Source organism: Papilio xuthus, unplaced genomic scaffold, assembly GCF_000836235.2.
Source record: "Papilio xuthus unplaced genomic scaffold, Pxut_1.1 DF824992.1, whole genome shotgun sequence".
NCBI classification, from domain to species: Eukaryota; Metazoa; Arthropoda; class Insecta; order Lepidoptera; family Papilionidae; genus Papilio; species Papilio xuthus.
The window spans coordinates 1,110,257-1,133,743 of record NW_013533657.1 but is presented as its reverse complement, the minus strand read 5'-3'; the positions used below and the strand labels follow the sequence as shown (position 1 = coordinate 1,133,743).

At 34.3% G+C, this 23,487-nt stretch overlaps 2 protein-coding genes across 2 annotated transcripts; both read right to left on the bottom strand.

The window, feature by feature from the left end:
- Positions 1-9,494: 9,494 nt before the first annotated feature.
- On the bottom strand, positions 9,495-11,471 carry LOC106126576 (glutathione S-transferase 2-like). The gene is made up of 5 exons (XM_013324295.1): positions 11,374-11,471; positions 10,742-10,878; positions 10,313-10,480; positions 9,985-10,127; positions 9,495-9,720 (listed from the first exon to the last, which is right to left on the bottom strand). Exons 2-5 carry the CDS (start codon positions 10,872-10,874, stop codon positions 9,559-9,561), a joined length of 606 nt encoding a protein of 201 aa, XP_013179749.1. The 5' UTR covers positions 10,875-10,878; positions 11,374-11,471; the 3' UTR covers positions 9,495-9,558.
- A 5,177-nt stretch (positions 11,472-16,648) lies between these two features.
- LOC106126665 (solute carrier family 22 member 3) lies at positions 16,649-22,949 on the bottom strand. The gene is made up of 7 exons (XM_013324424.1): positions 22,735-22,949; positions 21,733-21,928; positions 19,203-19,303; positions 18,527-18,678; positions 17,496-18,122; positions 17,023-17,204; positions 16,649-16,864 (listed from the first exon to the last, which is right to left on the bottom strand). The coding sequence occupies exons 1-7, from the start codon at positions 22,902-22,904 to the stop codon at positions 16,664-16,666; spliced, it is 1,629 nt and encodes a 542-aa protein (XP_013179878.1). The 5' UTR covers positions 22,905-22,949; the 3' UTR covers positions 16,649-16,663.
- Positions 22,950-23,487: the final 538 nt, after the last annotated feature.

The window sequence follows — 23,487 nt, the reverse complement described above, 5'->3', positions numbered from 1 at the left end:
AATTATAGATTAGTTTAGTTGTAACTTTTAGATTTAAATTAATTTTAAATTTGAATTTTAGCTTTCAAAATTTATAATAGAGTAAAATATATCATGTAAGTGAAAAAAAAAACAAATTTAATTATTAAGTATATAAAGTTTGTCAAACAAACAATATTATATTTTACCGAAGTGTGTAAGCACCCAAAGATGTGAATTCTCGAAGTGCCAAAAATAATTTAGTTTTTTTCTTACATAGTATTTTTAGATAAAGTGACATTTATATGACCTTGAATATTCTAGTTTAATAGCCATGGGTTTTCATTATCGTGTTGCTTAACCTCCACTTTATACAGCGTGTCCCAAAATTCAACTATAAAATGGTAATGGTGTATAGCGAGATCGATAACTACAGGGGGGAAAATACTAAAAACAAATCCAACTCTTTTTGTTTAAAAGTTACATTAACTTTTGTAACTTTTCTTATAATTTGATATCCTCCACCATATGTTTAGACACTTTGGCTACAAATATGAACATATCCTGCAATTTTTTTGTATTAGCTACCTTAGTAACATAGCTATTAATTACTGGGCCCTTTGCATTTAAGTTTTGTTTTTTCCAAGCGGCCTGTCTATATCTAAAGAGGTCTGTGCAGACCTCTTATTACAATATGTATTTTGTACAGATGTTTCGGTAATGAAAACTCAAGGTGAAAATGACATTGTTGTAACAAATGCAGACCAAAGTATATTAATGGTTTTCAATAATGTGAATCTTTATTTTTAATATAATAATTTTAAGATGAATTTGCTGAATCAAAGGTGCTTTTATTTTTAAAGTTTTAGATTCATTCTGTTTGTGTCAAGATGATAAAAGAACTAAGTACGATAATTTCAAAGATATTGTTATATGTTGACATATATTATATGCGTTTATTCTATGATTTAAATAAAATGCACCACTAAACATTATGTTTAAGTCATTGTCTGACGATCGGATCCAATAATGGATGATTGTTGCCAATACAAACGAACCTCTTTAGATTTTTTATATCATAAGGTGGCAAACGAGCAAGCGGCCACCTGAAATCGCTGAAATAGCGAAGTGACCGTTGCCCATAGACATACGCAATTGCATATGCGTTGCCTTCCTTTAATCAACGGAGGAGAGGATGCACAGAAAGAAAACATTTCCATGTATCCTCTCTTCCGGAAAGTCCACTTCCACTTCCCATCCATGCCAGAAATGGGTAGGAAGGGAAAGCGGACTAAATTCGGCCACCGGTACGCACACTCATCAGAGTATACTTGGAATTGCTTCCACTTGACGCCAATTTGTGCGAAGATATTAAAGCGGGCTCTACTGTTTTTTACTCATTATTTTTTTTATTTTTCTATAATGTTAGTTATAAATATCTTCCCCATAGTGTGTGCTTATCTTTTATTTTCTCTCTTCCATTTAATTATTATTATTTCTAACTTTCATACTTTTTCCCCAAATTTTCCGCTCGGTCGTTTCGTTTTCTAAAGTATATTTTATGGAGATTCTTAATCAATTTGCTGTACATGTATGTGTAGAAAAATCTACAGAATAAACGATCCATTTATGTGAAAATTTATTATATCTATAGATGAACATATTATTACGATTTGTTACTTATGTAATTAGATTTAAACATATATTTAAGACGTATTTTTTAAATAAACATTTAAAAATAGAAAAACGACTTTTATTTAAACAAATACCTTTAAACAAAATAAAAATTAAAAGCAAAAGGGAAAATGAAATTAAACAAAATATTAACATTGCATAAGCCCCATAAAACAGATAATTTTATTTACATATTAATTAAACTTACAAATAATTTATGATTAATGAAGAAATCCTGGCAACACTCGAATTCTGTGCGGTCTATCGAAGGAGTTTTCATAAGGAGCTTGAGCTTGAATAAATCCATCAGAGAAATCATCTCCGTCATAATCAGCTGATCTCTTTTCAAAATGATGTTCAGGTCCTGATAACTTCGATAGAGGTGAATTCGATTGTGGTCGTGTATCCGAACGTCCGAAAACCACGCAACAGATTAAAAAAACAAATGTCAACTTCACAATGGCAGCCATCTTGTCTACTCAACGTCAAATAAAGAATTACGATTCTTTGTGGTTTGTGTCGGAGTTATATAGGAAATAAATGTTTTCGTTTATTACTTGTGTAAACTGGACGGGGATTTGTGTACGCATCATTATTGTTCCATTAGCGAGCCCGTATAACAAATATAAATACGTTTTCGTTGTCACTTACCATGGTCAGTCGAAGGGTTAAATTTTAAATGCACATAAGAATCATATTTGTTACAAAGATAGAAATAAATTTAGACAAACTGTTTTATCAATTTAAATATGTTTTTATTAAGTTGCATCGTTTTTTTTAAATTAATGCCAGTACTAAACATTCATGTAAAATTATGCAAATAAATAACAAAATAAAAATATCTGTTTAATTAATAAATTTGAAGGTATTTGCTAATAAATATTCTAAACTAGAATAGTACTCTTAATCATCATCATCATCAGCTCACTATACGTCCCCACCTATGGGCTCGGAGCCTTTTTTTTCCAGAGAGGAATTATGCATACTCCGCGCCCCGGGAGGGACGCGGTAGTTATGTATTCTCCTCCATAGCGGAGGCATACCCACTAAACCTCTCTGTTCCTCCAACGCATCGGGACGGGGCAACGGGCACGCTTTCGCTCTCGTCCGCGATCCTGTCTGCGTCAAGTGCCGAGGCAGCTTCCTGTCGGGGGGAGGTAGCCCTCAGTCGACGGTGATGGACTCCCCCGTGTCCATCACCAAAGGGCTATTGTGGGAATGAGAACGCGACGGCATATTGCCGCCTTCGCCCCACTCTCCTACGCCTGAGCGGGGGCGCCAGGGGGTCTCCCTCGCGCTCCCGCTCTTTTGCCTCCTTCTGCGACATGACTCTTTCGCAGAAGCAGGCAACCGCTGTCCATGACCTCTCGCTTCCTAGCATGGCGCGTATAACGCCAGGAAGCGAGAGGTCACTCCCAATCGTCGCCACCAGGGTGCGGCGCTCTTCTTCGTGAGCGCAGCACACCTCTAGGGTGTGCTGCGCAGTATCCTCATCGGCGCCGCACCCATGGCATGACGTAAGGGCTCGGAGCCTACCCTAAGTCAAGGGTGATACTATTAATGCATTACTTTTAATATGACATTTTTTTATGTCCGTGTCTACAAGATTGTGATATCTTTAGTTAAACTTATTTATTATGTGGAACCGACGTAAACTCGTTGGATTGACGCACGTGATTGATACAACGATGTCTTCGTAAACATCTTTGTTTACTTTATTAAATCATTTTATTAAATTCAGTGTAAAATTTCTAATGTACTATCTCTGATTCTGACATTGTTTCTTTATTCTTGTTTAATATCCCAACTAAAGTTGGTCCCTTTCCATGATTTGAACTGACGAAGTGCACTACCTCTAAAATTATACTATAATCTTTCTAAACCTCTCGAAACAATATATCAAAGGGCCTTCGTAAGTTTATGAAATGTCTAAAAATTTTTAGGAAACTATCGTTTTTTTTGTAGTGTGGTTACTAACTTCCAAAACAATATGTCGGCTTAAAGTACGCACCGCACGCACCGCAACGGATTTTAGTTTGCTTTGTATGATTTTACATAGCGCTGCGTTCATCCGCGCCGCCCGCATCAAGATAAAGCAAATCCGTTTAATCCGTGCGTGCGGTGCGTCCGGCGCGGGACAGTGGAAGCGTACCTTTATGATGAGTTAAATAATTAAATTTAATTTATTAAATCTAACGGACCATAAAGTGGAATATGCGGGTATATCTGAGTCTTAGATCCTTTTTCCACTAAATGATTAGTAACGCAATGTATACGTTTCCACTAGCTACCAAACAAAATAATAATAGTATTAGTAAATATCGTGAGATCACCAAGACCTTGGGCCGTGAAATAACTATGAATGAAAATATATAATGACTAGCTGTCGCCCGCCAACCTGTCCGCGCGAAATAAAAACACTAATTAGTATCCTATGTGTTCTTCCAGACTATGTTCTATATCTGTGCCAAATTTCAGCAGGATCTGTTAAGTCGTTCTAGAGATAAATTCAAACAACCATACATCAATCCAAACATTCGCATTTATAATATTAGTAAGATATATTCATTCACAGATTGCAATGTGGCAAGTTTACACAGTTACACAATGTGTATTCCTAGTCGAGTTTTCTCGAGAAGTGATCCAATTGTGTCGTGTAAATATTTACAGTTAATAAACATGTTTTTCCTTCCTGAGGCAATTCATATAAAATGTATACTTATTACAAAACAACCAAAGATATGTTATATTGAAATGTTCCCTTTATTCGTTTAAAAATGTTTGGAATAAAATTCACTTATCTTAATTATGTAAATGAAAATTTTAAGCGATTTTTAATTAGATTCACTATATATAATCTTGAGTTCCAATAACAAAACCTGTACAAAACAAAAGGTATCTGTCAGAACCGGCGCCTGATGAAAAATTATAGCAAAATATCTAACTGAACAAATCACGCTTTCTGTTATAGCTTTAGAAACAAACAAACACATAACCTAGAAAAATGTATCTGCGGTTCCAAGATTCCCATAAATAGAAGTACTATTTTATCTAGACTTTTCTTTAAACATCTACAATATTTCAACTAAAAATCAAACGCATTGTAGAAAGAAATGAATGGCTATATGTTTTTCGGCAGTGAAAACCCATAATAATAATGACACATCCCTAGATCTATCAACGAATCCGTTGTCATACAGAATGAGAAATCAATAAACAAACACTTACTTAAATAAAGGTTAATGGTTTACTGTGAGTTAATCATTAAGTGGCTTATCATTATACCGACTATAAATACGTTGTTTTAATTGAAACGCTAAACAAAATAAAATTGCGCACCAAAAGGACTGTATATTTTAAAATAATTAAATAGCAAAATAATGTCACTAAAAACTGGTAAGTTATCAATTTTTTACACCGATAGCTACAGTATTCGATTAATTAACATGTTTTTTAATTGTAAAATTATAAATGCAAACTAATTTAAAACAACCCAAATTACGAATAGTCAGTCTGGTGCCGGCACCGACTAAATTCAGACCCTTTGAAAGAGTAGACCTCTTTAGTGGTCCAAGGTTCAACGCGACCACAGAACAAGCTCTATAACTTACATAAGCAAGTCGAAATGAACCCTTTTCATTGCGGAACCTTGAGGGGTCTGAAAATGGTCTCGAAACCCGACTATTTATCCATGTATTACGTGACTTATGGTGACTTTCTGAGACCACAATCCCTGTTTGAAACATGTTATCTCTATTTTGTTAAATAACAGGGATGACGATAGGTTTTACACAGAGATTTTAGTTAAAGGTTTTAGTCAGAGGTTAAAAACCGACTAATAATAATCTATTTCTCAATCAGTCTCTATTGCTTTTTTTTACCTTATTTAATTTTTTTTACTAGCAGTCACACGCGATTCCGCCCACGCGGAATTTAAAAAAAAGAATAGTAGCCTACATGTTCTACATCTATGCCAATTTTCAGATAAATCCATACAGCCGTTCTTGAGATATCTTCTAACAAACATCCATACATGCGCATTTATAATATTTAGTAAATTAACCTATTCATACCTTTAATTTTAACCCATATTTCTTTCAGTCCTCTTATTCGTAATGCTAGCTACAATAGCTGCAGGCTTGTCTTGTCCCTGCCCCCGCGTTTACTGGCCGGTGTGTGCCTCTGATGGGCGCACCTATTCCAACGCGCAATGCATGAGATGTCATAAGCCCAATCTGAAGGTCATCAGACAAGGACCCTGCAGGAATAATGACATACGACCGAGGACATATGAACCAGGACTTTATAAACTTGTGTATTAGTTATATTTATAACTTTTTTTTAATGTATTTTTTAAAATGGAATACATGTTTTAGAAATTATCTCGTTTTCTTAACAAACCTTCATAAAAATTGTGTCAAGAATTTCTTTAATGAGCATGGTTTATCTCTTTTATTTTGAATAATTAAAAAAAACGTGATTAAAAATCATTATCAGCTCACTATAGGTCTCCACTGAGGGATTCGGAGCCAACTATGTTAGTGGTGACTAGGCAATAGTCAACCACGCTGTCCAGTGAGGGTTGAATTCACACGTTTTCCCTTATAGTAAGACCGTCGGATAAATGTAAATCGAAAAACACATTGGTGCATGGCATGATTCGAACCCAGGACTTGCAGATTACTAGTGCTTAACCCCACTCCCCTATAGTGGGAGCTGCTCCGGCAGCTGTCGCAGGCGATGTCGCAGACGAAAGCGCAAGCGTGCCCGTGGCCTCGCCATGATGCGTAGGAGGAACAGAGGGGTTTAGTGGTTATACTTCCCATCCGGCAGAGAATCCCACATAACTACTGCGTAGGCGACCCACATAACCCGGGGCGCGGAGAATGCATAAAGTATTCCCCTCTGAAAAAAAAGTGCTTAACCCCAGAGTCACCGTCGTTTAAATTAAAAAATAAAACACAATAACAAAATGGTTGTTTGTTTGCATTTTTTCAGCTATTCAAATATTGCAGACATTAATGTACACAATATTAGTTTACTTGCGGCAATTCAGTTTTATAATAACTTTAGGTATCGATATATGATCGATTTCTGTTAGTAATCGATGAAAAAACAGCACACGACTTTTGAAAGGCATATTTGATCAAAGTTATGACATAGGAATAATGTAACCTATATCGTCCAATCCAGTTTAGTCTGTACTCCGCGTCTTTTATGTACAGTAAGCTGCATAAATATGTACGCACTAGCTGTCGCCCGCGACTCCGTCTGCGCGGTATTAAAAAAGACATAATTACCCGCTGACACTTCGCTCCTATTGGTCGCAGCGTAATGTTATATAGCCTAAAGCCTTCCTCTATAGTCGTTTTCTAGAGGAAGGCCCTAACAAAAAAAAATTTTCAAATCGGACCAGTAATTCCTGAAATTAGCGCGTTTAAACAAACATACAAACGTACACGTAAGCACGTTTTCGTCACTACCAAGTATTCATAGTTGCAATCATAAGGATGGATACGTGCATACATATTTTATAAACCGAAGACGTTTACAAATTTCTGTAGCTTTGTATATGTATACATTCATGCAGCTGACTGTACATATTTAGTAAAACGATAATATTGAAGCATGCACTTTAAAGCTGCATTTTATTTATTTTAAAAAATAAGCGACAATCAATTTATTTACACAAATTATGAATAAAACATTTAAACAAATATAGCATTAAGAGAGGTTTTGTATTTTTTAATTATTTTTATTCATAAAAGTTAACAATACGAACTATACGAATGTTTACATTGCATTGCAATTGTTGCATTGTTTTTGTTGCTATAAAATGCAACTGTATTGAAAATCATCGTATAATTGAAATTATATTGCATTTAAGATGCTTCGTACATTTGGTAAGTAATTTATTTTTATCTACTAACTGCTTTAATCACACTGAATGACCGTGGGTTTCTGAGACCAACATCCCTAAAGAACAAAGTTAAAACATATTGTTATCTCTGTTTTGTCAAAGATGAAAGACAAGGATGACGATATGTTTCATTCAGAAATGTTTGTCTCAGAAACCGTCTATTAATAATCGTTTTATAATATGTACTTTTGTATATAAAAAACCAACGGTATAAGATTATTCGATCACTTTCTCAAGCAACAGATCATATTTTTCGATACAAACACCACGGCAATTAGGCTGCCGTCCCGGAGCGCTAATTTAGTCTTCTTTCACTTCCCACCCTTTTTCTTAAGAGTGAAGTATGCGAAGTGAAAGTCGATTTTCCGGATGAGGGGATACTTTGGAAGAGAAAGTATTCTCTTTCTGTGCTTCCCTTCTTTCATCGATAAAGATGGGCAACTCATCCGCAATTGCGTACGTCTATCAGCAACGGTCGCTTGGCTTTTTCACCGATTTCCGGTGGCCGCTCGCTCGTTTGCCACCTTAGCATATATAAAAAAAATTGTTTCAGTGTTTATCTGCTTGCTGTTGTGTCTGCAGTCAGCATATGCTCAGAACTGCGCCTGCACCGCTGATTACCAGCCGGTCTGCGGCTCTGACGGCGTTACATACTCAAACAGGGGTTGCATGTATTGCGCCAACCCTTGCCTAACTGTCCTGTATGAAGGACCATGTTGACCCTTACTACTCTACAGTGACACTTGCCATACCTTTCATTCATCTTTGTAAAACTAGAGATAAGAAATCCCAGTATGACATCATTAGCCTATGTCCTGGACGTAGGTCTTCCATAATGCCTTCCAAAATACTTCGCATTTTTCTTGTCTCGCTTGTATTTATTGTCTTATGTATCATCAATATAGAAATTCGTAATAAATAAAAAATAGCCTAAAAAAATTTGAAAACATTTAAAAAAGGAAAAAAAGTGGTATTTGTTATAATTATTTTATTTTAATCGTCTCTTTGGAATTGTTTTAAAATGATTGGATAATAAAGGTTTAATGAATTCATTTTTTTATTTTATTTTAAAAATGGTTTTTGTTTTGTTTTTAAATGAATTATTCAAATTCATATTTAAATGGAAGTATTAAGAGAATATATATAAATAATTTAAGCGTCAATAGCCTAATGGTTAAGGGTACAGATTTCCGACCACGAGGTCGGGGGTTCGAATCCCGACATTCGACTATTGTCGTAAACCATATACTAGCACAAGCCTAGAGCTTAGTTGGAATGGTAAAAGAAATATTAGTAAATTTACAAAAAAATCTGCTAATATTTAAAAAAAATATATTGTACCACGTTTTATATCATCTAATTTCATAATTAAATTATAAAATTACATAAGCGTGTATATGTCAATTGCGCTTAATCGTTAAGTTAAATATGTATGTGGGATTACATGGATTTCATTGTAATTCCACGCGGGCAACAACTTGTATACAAAATTATTGCGCATTCATAATTATAATTTCGACAAATGAACTGCAAACAGTGGTAGAGCCCGCTTTAACATCTTCGCACGAATTGTCCCGGCTCGCCCGCCGTGAAATACCACGACCACACAGAAGACACGCCTCAAGTGGAAGCAATTCCAACTACAGTCTGATGAGTGTGCGTCTCGGATGCCTAATTTAGTTCTCTTTCCCTTTCCACCCTTTTTCTTATAAGGAAAGGACGGGAAGTGGAAATGGACTTTCCGGATGAGAGGATGCACGGAAAGGAAAAATATTTTCTTTCTGTACAACCTCTCCTCCGTCTATTAAAGGTAGGCAATGCATATGAAATTCCGTATGTCTATGGGCAACGGTCGCTTCGCTATTTCATATTTTTTTATCTTGTCATAATTTGTAAAATATTATATAATAAAAATATTAGAGTATTAGTTTTTTTAGGTTTCTAATTTATTTTACAATTTAACTTACTTACTTAATAACAAAGTAACAAACTATGAGTTATATAAATTATTTCGTTTTTGATTCCAAGTACTTTTTGATCGCCGGCAGACTGGAGACGGTTTCCCTCAACTTTTTGAAGCTTGGATATTTCTCATCGATATCCGGAATCAGAGATTGTTGTTTGAAATACTCGTAAAATCCAGCGAACACAAAATCAGCCCAAGTCAACTGAAAGGAAAAGTATTTACAACATAATAATTTTGTAGTCATTTTTCATTCTTCAAATATTTATAAGATTACATCTTTCTTTACTGTTGTTCATCCAAATCTCTTACAAATAATAATATCTTAAATTCCCATTGCCAAAACTTGTACAAAAACATATTACAAGGACGGTTTTGTTGAAATGTTCAGTTGAAAGTTAAAAAAACTTATATGAAATTGTTTTAAAAATATCTCTAAATACAAAGTTAGTACATGTGAGGTACTCACCCTGCCGAGGGCCATGTGTCCGTTGTTTTCTCGAATGATTTTGTCCAACTTTGGCAGAAGTTCGGGGTACACTGTCTTCACGAGGGCTTCCTGTTTCACCGCCTTAATACTCGCATCAGGCTCCCAGAATGACTGGATTCCCTCTGAAGTAACAAATTACGTAAATTTATGAATCAGTTAGTCCTGCAGACTAACCCATTGTCATTTTGTGTAAAACTAGGAACGGAAAGGCGCCTGCCACTTTAAAAGGTTAGGTTATAAAATTTCTAATTTTTATAAAATAAAATATTTTAATGGTTGCTTTAAATTCTTATGTATATTTACTTACTCAATCGAACATCTGCGTAGAAATCTGTATTTTGATCAATAACTAGGTCTTCCTCCAGGGTCTTACCGCCCAGGCCGAATTTCTTTCCGAGGTAACGGCAAATAGCAAAACTCTGACCGTACACTTTGCCGTCAAATTCCAGCAGGGGCATAACACCATGTGGCGTTTCTGGAAGTTGAAGGATACTTTTATTCGTAATTTTTAATGAAACCCCAATGAATATGTCCACAAGTTTGTTTTAATCAAATGTAATTTCTCATTGTCTGATTTTTTTTTAAATATTAGCAGAATTAAGTAATTATAAATTTTAAAACTGAGAAGTAGTTAGTAGAAGAGTTTAATTTACTTTCGTTTAAACGAGTCAACATTCTTTAAATATTATGTAAGGGAATAAAAAAAATTAATCCATTACTGGCTTGGTATACTAACTTGGCTTCAAAGCGGGCCAGTCCGCGAATCCGACGCGAACATCTTCAAATTCTTGACCACCGTAGGACAAGAGCCAGCGAATAGCTTCAGCAGTGCCCTCCATATCGAAATACGTTACTTTTACGTCCTTCATTGTACTGCGGAATAAATAATAACTATAAATATGAGAAGGGATGGTATATAAGAAAGTTGTGTTAGTTACACTATTTATAACTCAAGAACGGCTTTACCGATATGCCTGAATATTGGTGAGGAGGTAGCTTAGAGCCAGGAGACGGACATAGGATACTATTTATTCTTTTTTTTTCTTTTTTTTAACTGCTTTTTATTTAACTTACGTTTTTTATATATCCACGCGTACGGAGTCGCGGGCGACAGCTAGTTTTTGATATTTATACTTTTGTAGCAGCAAAAACATACAAAATGGATGTATTTTAAATTGAAGATCGTAGTAAAAATAATAAATGGAAACTTAAATAACATTAAAATTGTATTTTTTATAACAAAAAATCTTTTTTACTTTTTTTTACATCAAAATTTTTTTATGAAAATTAACAGAAAAATATGATCAAATTTATTAAAAAAAAATATAGTAAACTATTTAAGAAAATTATAAATGAATAAATACTTACAATATATAAATTTAAATTAATAACAACGAGGAACAACACGTCTGTTTGCGAGTTGAAAACACAATGTAATAATACGTGAGGCGAAATATTTATATTAAAAACTATTTATGCCTCGTACATCTGTGACTTGCACATTTTTATCTATACGATACTACTGGCCAAATATAAACTGAATAAAAATTGATTCTAAGATTATCTACATAATTTTTTTTTAATTTTAAGCATTTAATAATCTGTGAAAAATATTTATATATTCGATCGAGTGGTATAAGCCATCAATGGATTTGGGACTGACATGTTCAAAAGAACGAAAGTTCCTAAAAAAAATAAAGAAAAACGATCAACGGATTTTAAAATTAATTTTGCCTCATGTAACAGTGTTGCCACAGGCAAAACAGAGGTGTGACATTCCTCATAGTTATTAATTGAAATTATTTAATATAGCACATTGATTCTGAAAGTAATCAGGGCCGATCTGTGTACGCTGGGCCCGTTAAGTTTAATATTAAAAGTCACCAACTCAACCGTCCCTAACCTAAAGTTTAGCTGTGATTTTATCTGAGCACAATTAAATATTAACCTAATGTGATTTTTTTAAAATTTGGTTTTAAAAAAAAACTAAACAGAAGTTGTAGGCATTAGCTAGTGTATAAAATCATTGCGCAGTCATTGTTTTAAATTCGTAGCATGACTCGACACTTCCAAAATGATCAGGTTAAATTATTTTAAGCCTGTATCTTAATTGTCATGTTAAAAGTACAATATGCTTTGCTGAGTCATCGTGAGTTGGCAATTTAAAAAAGAATAAAAAAGATGATTGTGCTAAAACTGCTTAAATTACTAGTTATTTTCAAGTATCTTAGAGGCCCAAATCACCTCTGCGCTGCGCAGTGCCCTCCCCCCGCATCCCGCTCCGCCCCGCTATACCTAAAATTGTATTCTGCGCAGCGACTCGCGCGAAGTTAAGAGCCGCTACGATTTATGAAATCTTCTATACAAAGTTTTGCTTTAATAATTCACGTATGCATGAGTGTAAGATATTTACTGTGATTTGCTGTTTTATAATTAAAAAATTATGATTCATCATGAATCAGCAATTTAAAACTTTGATGAATAAAAAGCCTTCTGAGTGAGAGGATCTAATGAACGAATGGCCAATTTTGGCTGCATTTTAAAACAAAAGTTAAAAATTAAACTAGTTAGTTATTTTTTGACTAGCTATATTTTTAAAATGTCATGATTTGTAAAAAAAAACTAGTAATGTAACGTAACGTATTATAATAGGGTAATAATATTACACTTATCTCATTGGTTTTATAATTTTTCCGATAGATGGCGTTAGAAGTACAATAAAATTCTAACAGTGGTAGAGCCCGCTTTAACATCTTCGCACGAATTGGCCCGGCTCGCCCGGTGAAATACCACGACCACACAGAAGACAGGCGTCAAGTGGAAGCAATTCCGCGTACAGTCTGATGAGTGTGCGTCCCGGAGGCCAAAATTAGTCCTCTTTCCCTTCCCATCCTATTTCTTATAAGGAAAGGATGGGAAGTGGAAGTGCACTTTCCGAATGAGAGGATGCATGGAAAGGGAAAATATTTTCTTTCTGTGCATCCTCTCCTCCGTCGATTAAAGGTAGGCAACGCATATGCAATTGCGTGTGTCTATGGACAACGGTCACTTCGATATTTCAGCGATTTCAGGTGGCCGCTCGCTCGCTTGCCACCTTGTGATATAAAAAAATCTTTGAAATATTAATTATATTATAAATATAACATTTTTTAATATCGAATAGATTTTTTACGATAGACAATACATTGAAATGATTGTGCCGAAACTCAAATCTAAAAGAGTAATAGTTTCTTAGTAAATTATATCAAATAATTGTAAACACTGTGATAGAATATGTGTAACCGTTTATTTTTTAAATCAAAACATGACATTAACTTATTTAGGATAATTAAAGATAGTCAATGAAAAATACGTAAATTTTTTTTTAAAGTTTTTCTTCAAAAAAAATCAGTAAGCTTAAGTTACAAATAAAAATACATTTAGGCAAAACTTTTAGTTAAGCTGATTATGAATAATAGCTGGTGATAATTTTAAGTAATGTTAGGAAGAAAATTGGAAAATGAGACAGTGTATTGACTCAAACTAGCCTTACTAAAATGTCGACGTTCATGTCCCGTCACATTCATTCTGACACTGGATGTTGTAACGAAAGCACGTCATTCGCGCCGAAGGATTGTAATGAATAATGTCTAAAGGTAAGAATAAAACTCTTGTCATATTTTTTTAAAATTCGCCTTATTTACAAACGCCTGAACTGAAATTTGAAAAATCAGAAAACCCTCGTATATGGGTTGGCAGATGATGCGGTCTCGTCTATCACTCGCATCGGCCGACTCGGCTGTTTTTGCGCGCGGTTTAAAAAATGGGACAATATGACGTCCCAGAATACTTTTCGGGGACCCTGGGACTCGTAACTATAAAAAGGGGCGATCACGTTTAGTCTGGTCCCGTTAAGTACATAGGATTCTCCTCGTTTGCCCTGATAAATTCGCTTGATAAGCATATGTGATTGCAAAAAGTGGCAGAATTAATTAAGTACTATTAGACATTCTTAATTAGTAACGTCGACATTTTAGTAAGGCTAGTGTTGTGCAACCGGCACAATGTCGGATTTTCTTTGTAACAGTTCCTCGGCGCTTCCTTGCCTTTGCTGTATTCATTTACACAGCTTTTTATGTATACCATAGATAAAAAACATCCAAATGTTCTCATCAGTTATCCTTTTTACTTTTTTAGTCAATAAAAAACAAAGTAATTAAATGAAAGTTTTTAATTTATCTTATAATTTAAATTAATTCTTAAAAACAAAGTAACAAATTTATAATTAACATATAATTATGATTTCGATTCCAAGTACTTTTTAATTGCGGGCAGATTCGCGACAGTTTCCCTCAATTTCTTGAAGCTTGGGTATTTCTCGTCAAAGTCCGGAATCAGCGATTGTTGTTTGAAACCATCATAAAATCCGGCGAACGCGAAATCAGCCCAAGTCAACTGAAAAACCAAGCTCACTACCGTTGCGCAATATTTCACAATAATAATTATTAAATGTGTAAAATTTAGACTTTATCTATATATATTTTTCATGTATCAGAATGATTTTTGTAAACATTGCAATGCAATTATTGCTATGAATGATCGATAAAAATTTGCAAGTCATGTGAACATCAATATTCATTCTGATATTATAAATGCGAATGGATGGATGTATGGTTGAAGGTATCTCCGGAATCGCTGAACGGATTTAGATGAAATTCACATAGGCTTATTATGTTTAGTACCTGGATGACCGAGCTTTGCTCGGTATTTTTTTTTTTTTGAATTGTGTTTTTTGGAAATTATATGTAAGTACGAATTACTAATAAAATGATGAATTATGAATAATATTTTTCGATCTTATCGATAGAAAAAGTTAAGTTGATTATCGATAAAACACGAATAAAATAACATTTTCTAAAAATTATTCTTAGCTAGATGGATTTATCGCCCCCGAAACCTCCTATATACTATGTTGGCGCCGTTTCTGCTGCACCCTAACAGATGGCGCTGTAGCGAGATATCGTTTACTTTAATCGCGATGTTAAGATACAATGTCTCGCTACAGATATGCTTCCCGCAAGTCGGATATGTTTGGTGTTTGGTTCGGTGTTGTCATTACGTTTCTTTGGTTGTTATTGTTGTCGTTGCGTTTTGTAGTTTTCGTTCGTTTCGTTGTGCGTTTGGTCGAGTCGTCCAAATTTCGGACAAGTTTGCGTAGGAAACAAACATACTAAATTTTATGAAAATCGTTGGAGCCTAAATTGCTCATTTAAAGATATAAGATTTAATTCCGCGCAGACGGAGTCGCAGGCGACGGCTAGTTTTGAAATATTTTTAAAAATATTTGAAAAGACAGTTTAGATTTATTTTAAAGCCAAAGATCGAATAGTAGTTAATTTTATAGTCGACTTCAAAATGATGGAGGTTTTAATTAATCTGTATTTTTATGTATTACCCCTTAACTTAGCTCCTGGTGCTCTGATTTTATTTTTTTGCATTTAAAACTTAGCGTAATAGTGAATTTATCTTTGTTTGATTGTTAATGATTAAAAAAACCTTGCCCGGTGGTGACAAATCAATATAATATCATCGTTAGTAGTCTATAAAAATGTCGAGTCATATCGCAATAATGACATGTCATAAAATTATTAGACATCATGAAAAGAATATTTCTATTTAATATACGGAAGATATTTTTATCATTTAAAAGATCTCAATCAAAAATATCGACAGATAATAAATATAATAGTAATTTAAGATAACAAAATAATAGTACGAATTTTACAATTTCGATTAACTTAATATTTTACTGATTCACCATTCATTACCATAAACCATTCGGCGTCGAGACCCTTGGTCCGTGGGGTCCTAGCGCTTTAAGACATCACAGGGGACCGAAGAGCTGGCAGCTACCTCGGTCAAAGAATTAGTTTAGCTGTACAGAGGGGGAACGCTGCCAGTATCTTCGGGACCTTGCCTAAAGGGACTCCTTTTAATAACATATTTTAGTGAATTATTCGTTTTTATTTACAGATTTAAATAAGATTAGTTAGTATATTTAGTTTTTATTAGATCCTATCTTTATATATCTGTATTTAAGTATGAAAATACCAATATTATTGATTCATCTTTTATTTTATTGTAGATTATACTAATAAATAGATATAACTTAGCGAACTTCGACGTATTAGGTAGAAAATCCGACATTATTCCGGTGTACTGCCACAACACTAGCAGTAATAAAATGTCGACGTTTATGTCCCCTCAGTAATCATTCTGACACTTCACTTTGTAATGAAAGCGCGTCATTCGCGCCAAAGGATTCTAACTAAAAATGTCTAAAAGTATTATATAAAATTTAATGCCATATTCAAGGGCACGGCCATTATTGTTTGGCCAGAATTATTTCTGATCCATGCGTGGTAAGGAACTTGGTACTTATTTCTTCCTCGTTATAACGATAGGCAACCAATTCCATAAACAAGATGGCCGACCTCACCTACTCCATAAACTATTTTTCTATTTAGTATTTACTTTTTAGCCTAAATATGTTTGATTAGTATTTTTGGTCTTAATGTCATAAAAAAACAATTTGTCAGAGTTTTGGATTTTTTTTAATAAATAAATAAAAAATATATAATTAACGTCTTTAAGACGATTCTAATAAAACTATTGTATTTTAATCATTTATATTTTTATTAAATCCAGGATTATCTTCGCCTTGTCTGTTTTCTCTCGCCTTTCCATAAGCTTTCTCCACTTGCTCTATGGTGTCCAAGAGAGGCGCGTCTTTAGTCTCTGGTGTTCGCGTCAGAAGAATGCCAGAGATAATGGCTGTTATCCCAAAGATCATTGATGGAAGAACCACAGACACTGAATTCTGAAATTTGACATTGTAAAAATCAGATATCGATTAAATTGAAACTTCGCAATCATTGCCTACCCTTCTGGGTTACAGGCCTGATGAATTGAAACTAGGCCTTTAAACTGGTGGGCTACTCCATTGGTTCGGAAATATTGAGGTTTTGAGGTACTTACTAGAATAGGAGTAAGGGGTGCCAACATACTGCCAAACGCAGCACTGACGGAACACACCCCTAGCAAGGTGCCCCTCACACTGGTTGGGAACAACTCCATAGTGTAAGTGATAACACCAGTATAACACACAGACACTATCAGTTTACCCAATAAGAATACGGTTATTTTAAGCCAAGTGTATGCTGTAAAAGAAACAATTGAATGAATTCCATTTCAATAATTCAAGTTGACGACTGTTTTTACTAAAGAGTAGGTGACACTTAATTTTAATTTCGTGTTTCTTCTGATGAGTGTGCGATTTCCCTTCTCCCTTTCTTATAAGGAAAGGATGGGAAAGGGGAGGAGATTTGAACTTTATCCAACGGTTGTTTCGTTATTTGCCACTTTATAATAATAAAAACACTTAGATTTAGTCGAGTCTTGATATACCAAGAGTAAAAATAGTTAACGTTATAAATAAATAAAGTTTATACCTTCAGGTATCCAGCCACAAGCAGCACAGAGTAGCCCACATAGTAAATATCCATATATCAAAGGAAATTTCCTTCCAATCTTATTCATCAAATACAAAGACATCAGCTCACCAGGATATGACATCACTGAAGCGAGCATAAAGTTAGTATATTTGTTACCCGGCAAGTAAACAGAATTCACCATTAAGCCGTAGTACACAAAGCCTGACGTAAATTTGCAGAACGCAGCGACTAATGATCGTTTAATCATCTCTCTGGACTTAAATATAGCCATTAAACCTTCTTTCTCTTCATAACTATCAATATTAAACTCTTTTTTAAGATTTTCTTCATTCATATTTAGCAATTTTTCATTATTAATATTAACTTTGTTGACTTTAGCCACGTGGAGTAGTGTTCTTTTAGCGCTTTTCGTTTTGTTGTTAAGTAATTGCCATCGAGGACTTTCTTTGATTACAAATATCAGTAAAATGGACAATATTGCTGGACTGTAAATTATCATTACCAAGTTTTTCCAGTAAGGTACATACATTGATATAAGTGCGAAGAGTGTTTCACCTACATATATAGCGTAAGCAAATATAACTCCCGCCAAAATCCTATTATTTTTACCGCCTATTTCTATCACTGAAATCAAAAATGGAAGGTAGTTATAACAAATATTGCTTGTGTACATAAGCGACAGTGGCGCCACTAATCATTATAAGAATGGCAGCCGGAGCGAACGGACGTTGACTGGCACCAATCAAAGCCTATAAATTGCTATTTTTCGGAATCCTGTTGCAAATATTCTTAATAGTGGAGGTAACTTAATTTTCTTTATAAAATATTAGCAGATTTTTATTAATTTACTAATATTTCTTGTACCATTCTAACTAAGCTCCTATGCATGTGCTAGGATATGGTTTACGAGAATAGGCGAATAGTGGGATTCGAACTCTAGACCGCGTGATCGGAAATCCGTACCCATAACCATTTGGCTATTGGTGCTTTAAAGATATAAATAAATGATTGTTAATTGTTTAACTTACTTAGTACCATAGCAGAAGTGTATGTTCCTCCAGCAATGGTTGCTTCCAACAATTCTATCAAGACGTACACGTAGTACGTTTTAGCAAAGACTTTCAATAATCCAATACAGCTTCCTACCGAACACAGTATAAAAGTCGGTAAACGACCAAATCTGAAAAATAATTAATCTTATTAATATTACAAATGCGAATATTTAGATGGATCGATGTTTGAAGGTACCTCTAGAACGGATCTTGCTGAAATTTGACATAGATGTAGAACATAGCCTGGAAGAAAACATAGGTTACTTATTAAGTTTATATTTGATTTCGCGCGTAGTCGTGGGTGACAGCTAGTATACAGGCATACTGACAATGAGATGGAAAGATGGCAGTGGTAAAAGACATAAGTGCCAAAACTCAGACGAAGATGTAGTGGAGAGAAGAAGTGTAAAAGACTGATTGGAAAAGCTCCCCATCACTTTGTAGGATGCAAGCTAGGCAGAGAAAGAGAGAGTCGGTGCTGACACCGGACAAATGTACGAAATTGTTTTAACCGTTCATATATTAATTTATGTTAATGTAATAAGACACAATATGTTTTAAACGGGAATTTTGGTCTCAGAAAGCTATAGTTAGTTGTATTTGTTTTCTTTGTGTGTTTGCTTCTTTCTAGTGATGTCGTAGAAATGGGTACCTGTCAGACATCCATCCAGATGCCAACATTGCGAGGGATAAGCCAACATTGTGGATTGTGCCGATCATATTTGACTTCCACGGCTGACATCCGAGATCGAGCTGAAAATTTAAAAAGATATTTTATACAAAATACAATAGCTACTAAAATAACGACTCCACTTCTAACACACTAATAACTGTTTTGCTATCTATTTTTTTTTTATAAGAGAAGGGGGCAAACGAGCGGCGGGAACACCAAGGTGATCATCGACACCCATGGACATCTGCAACACCAGAGGAACTGTAGATGCGTTGCCGGCCTTTAAGGAAATGGTATGCTCGCTTCTTGAAGGTATTTCGTAAAAACGTCGGCCCAGGGGTCAAGCACTTGACTTGCAATCTGCAGGTCCTGAGTTCGAATCCCGCCATATACCAATGTGTTCTTTGATTTCCGATTTACATATAATATGTACATCTATCCGACGTTCTTATGGTGAAGGAAAACATCGTGATCCGACCTGCACATATCTGGGAACAAATTCAAAGATATGTGTGAAGTCAACCAACCCACAATGGGCTTACTTTGGGTAGAATCCTAGCCTCTTATTGGGGACACATAGTGAGTTGGATCAATGGCATCGTGTAGAATTGCATAAAGATATTTTTAATTAAAAATTATTTGTTCGAACAATGGATGACAAAGTACATTGTAATCTTATCTTACTAAAGATATGATTAACGTTATTAAACAATAAAATTTGTGAGAATAAAAAAAATAATTGATAGAAAAACGAGGCTAATTCAAGTTGATTGATAATAATCAGAGGTTATTATTTTCGGGTCAATATTAATTTGTCTTTTGCTTTTTATTGAATCTATTTATTTATTATTTATATCTCCATGGATATATTTACATTAAAAATATAAATATTATTCGTTACAATTTACTATAATATTATCATTACAGTCTTTTCTCTATTAAAAAATGCTGTATTTGTCAAACCGTTGTAACTAATTGTTTTAGATGTATTTTATATACATTATTGTACGAGCGGCCACCTGAAATCGCTGAAATAGCGAAGTGACCGTTGCCCATAGACATACGCAATTGCATATGCGTTGCCTACCTTTAATCGACGGAGGAGAGGATGCACAGAAAATATTTTCCCTTTCCATGCATCCTCTCATTTGAAAAGTCAAATTTCACTTCCCATCCTTTCCTTATAAGAAGGATGGGAAGGGAATCGGGACTAAATTGGGAATCCGGGACGCACACTCGTCAGACGAAACGCGGAATTGCTTCCACTTGACGCCTGTCTTCTGTGTGGTCGTGGTATTTCACCGGGATAGCCGGGACAATTCATGCGAAGATGTTAAAGCGGACTCTACCATTGTTGAAATATTTATATAAATAGTTTATTCTCGTCTTTTATAATATTATTCAACTAGATAGCAACATCTACAAACTCATATCACATGTACTCAGTAATTATATATTTATCTTTATTATATTTGCATCAATATTTTACACACCCGGATTAAATTATGCTATTATAAATTTAATATTACATGTGTAACACGTCACAATAGATGTACACAAAATTGTAATATATCTATAAAGATCTTTTCGAGATATGATATACAGAGTGTGTTTTAACGAACCAATTTCAAAACTACGAAAAGAATTTATAATATATACTAGCGGACCCGACAGACGTTGTCCTGTCTACACGTCTTTAATTTGAAAATTTCAAACTTTTTTTAATAAGCTAAAACATTCTGGACCATTTTGATGAAAACTATTATTCAAATGTTATGACAATATATAACGTCATTACATGTAAATATTATTTAAAATTTGACACTGCGATGGTAGCGCCGTCTGTCGGATCCAATGTAAAACATTCCAAAATCAACAACTACTAATAAATTAAAAATTAATTAAGAAAACATTGTCCAGCGGACAAAATTGTGAATCTAAACCATTCCCAGATCCCCTTGAACACACACAAAAAATTTCATCAAAATCGGTCCAGTCGTTTGAGAGAAGTTCAGTGACATACACACTCACAGAAGAATTATATATATAAGATTATTGCATTTCAAAACCAAATCACTTGGATAATATTTAGAAAAGACACTGAAAAAGGGAAATATTAGACGACATATGGAATTCTGTTACTACAGTATGTTTTAAATACAAATTAGTAACTTGCACTAAATTGTGACGTCAAAACTTTTAACAAAATACGATTTTTTTTATCTGTACTTTTCCTGCGATTTTGACACATCTAAGTAGGTCATTGACCCGTACGATCCTTTTTGAGTTTATTGGTGATTTATTTTATAACATGAAGTCGGCTAAAAATGGCAAAAGAAGGTTAGGTCATTGATTTAGGTGAAAGAGGAAAAATTAAACTGTCCATAGCTATATGCAGGTTACAGATGCGCTGCTTGCGTTTTAATGGACCGAAAGGGATGTACTGAAGACCATTTTAGTTAATACATCACTATCAAATCGTTAAGTCTATGGTGTCTTAACCACAAACCTCAGCAACGACAGTGTCATTAGTTTCGTAGACCCATTCTGTGCAGACCGCGACAGCGTCAGAGAAACTGTCATTGGTGCACGTTCCTCCTGTCAGTTCCTTGAGTAGTGGCCTCGTACACCTATCTATATTCTTGTTCGGCCACCACGTTGTGTTGTACACTGGATACTGACCCTCACATTCTGGTATACGACATCTGTAACATTTGATAAATATTGTGGTCATTAATTTAACTTATTAAATCTTTTCTGAGACATTAACCGCTGATTTCTGAGATCTAAATGTCTGTATAAACATATCGTCATCCCTGTCATTATCATTGACAAAACAGAGATAACGATATGTTTTAAACGGGGATTTTGGTATCGCAAACCCACGGTAAGTATAATAAACAAATTAAGAATCACGGCTTAACTCAAATAACCCACACAGGTTACAAATCTTCTTAGGGTGAGTGGTTTAGATTAGATTATCGCAACGGTATTTAAATAGAATAGAATAGAATATTAATTTATTGCCACAAACAACCTAAAAAACTACAAAATGAAAAAAAAAAAATAATTAAATAAATTAAGAATGTGGCAAAAAAGGTGGCCAGCTCAGCTGGTGCAGGGAAGGCTTGACCATTCCTGCGCTGGTTTTCAGCTGGCCCCTTGGTATTTGGTAGGGCATAAATAAAAATAAAATGAAAGTATGGATGGATTGGGAGTGAATTCAGATATGACGGCTGTAAGAGATGTATGGAAGATTGTCTGTCGCTCGCGACACGTACGCGCGGAAATGTAAAAAAAAGCTTGATTAATAGCTTATGTGTCCTTCCAGAATATGTTCTACACCTATGCCAAATTTCAGCAAGATCCATACAACCGTTGGAGATATCTTTTAACAAACATCCATCCATCTAAACATTCGCATTTATAATATTAGTAAGATTAGTACTCTACGGTTACTCTATGAGGAATAGGGTAATGATAAGTAAGAGATAGAAGTTCTTTACTGTACCTGTAGTTGACTTCTCCAGCAACGAAAACATAGTTAACATTAAGCATGGTGACGACGATAGCAGGCAGACAGATCAAGAAGTACTGCAGCATCTGATATCTGCCAAACTTCTCCATCGTCTCTATTATTTCTATCTCCTTTTCATTACGTTCAGTATCATTTGCTCGCATTTTTATTATTTATTAATATATTCTATTGCATGAAAATCTTTACGTTACTTTATTAAAAACTAGCTGTAAATAAAAAGCAACTCTTCAAGGCATAAATTCGAAAAAAAAAGAATAAATAGTATCCTATGTCCCTCTCCTGGCTCTAAGCTATCTCCTCACCAATTTTCAGGCATATCGGTAAAGCCGTTCTTGAGTTATAAATAGTGTAACTAACACGACTTTCATTTATATATATAATTTTCTAAACACTGAGTTCACTTTAACACGAATATTTCTAAATATACAAAATCAAATCGAATTATTAATTAATAACTTATTTTTTTAATAACACTTTTATTGATTTAAAAAAAAGGTTTGTTGAATTCTAACAAACCAGTATTTTATTTTTCTTTTTTAATCTTTTAGCTCTAAAGTATTAACAACCAGTTAACGTTACGCGTTACGTTATAATGTTTATGATATTTCAGTGTTGTTTTATAAATAACATTAGCAGATTTCATCTCACATTAACATCATAAAGTTTATTATCTTAAATATATTTATTTTATAGATAAGAAAAGGATTAAAGTAACATACGTAAGAA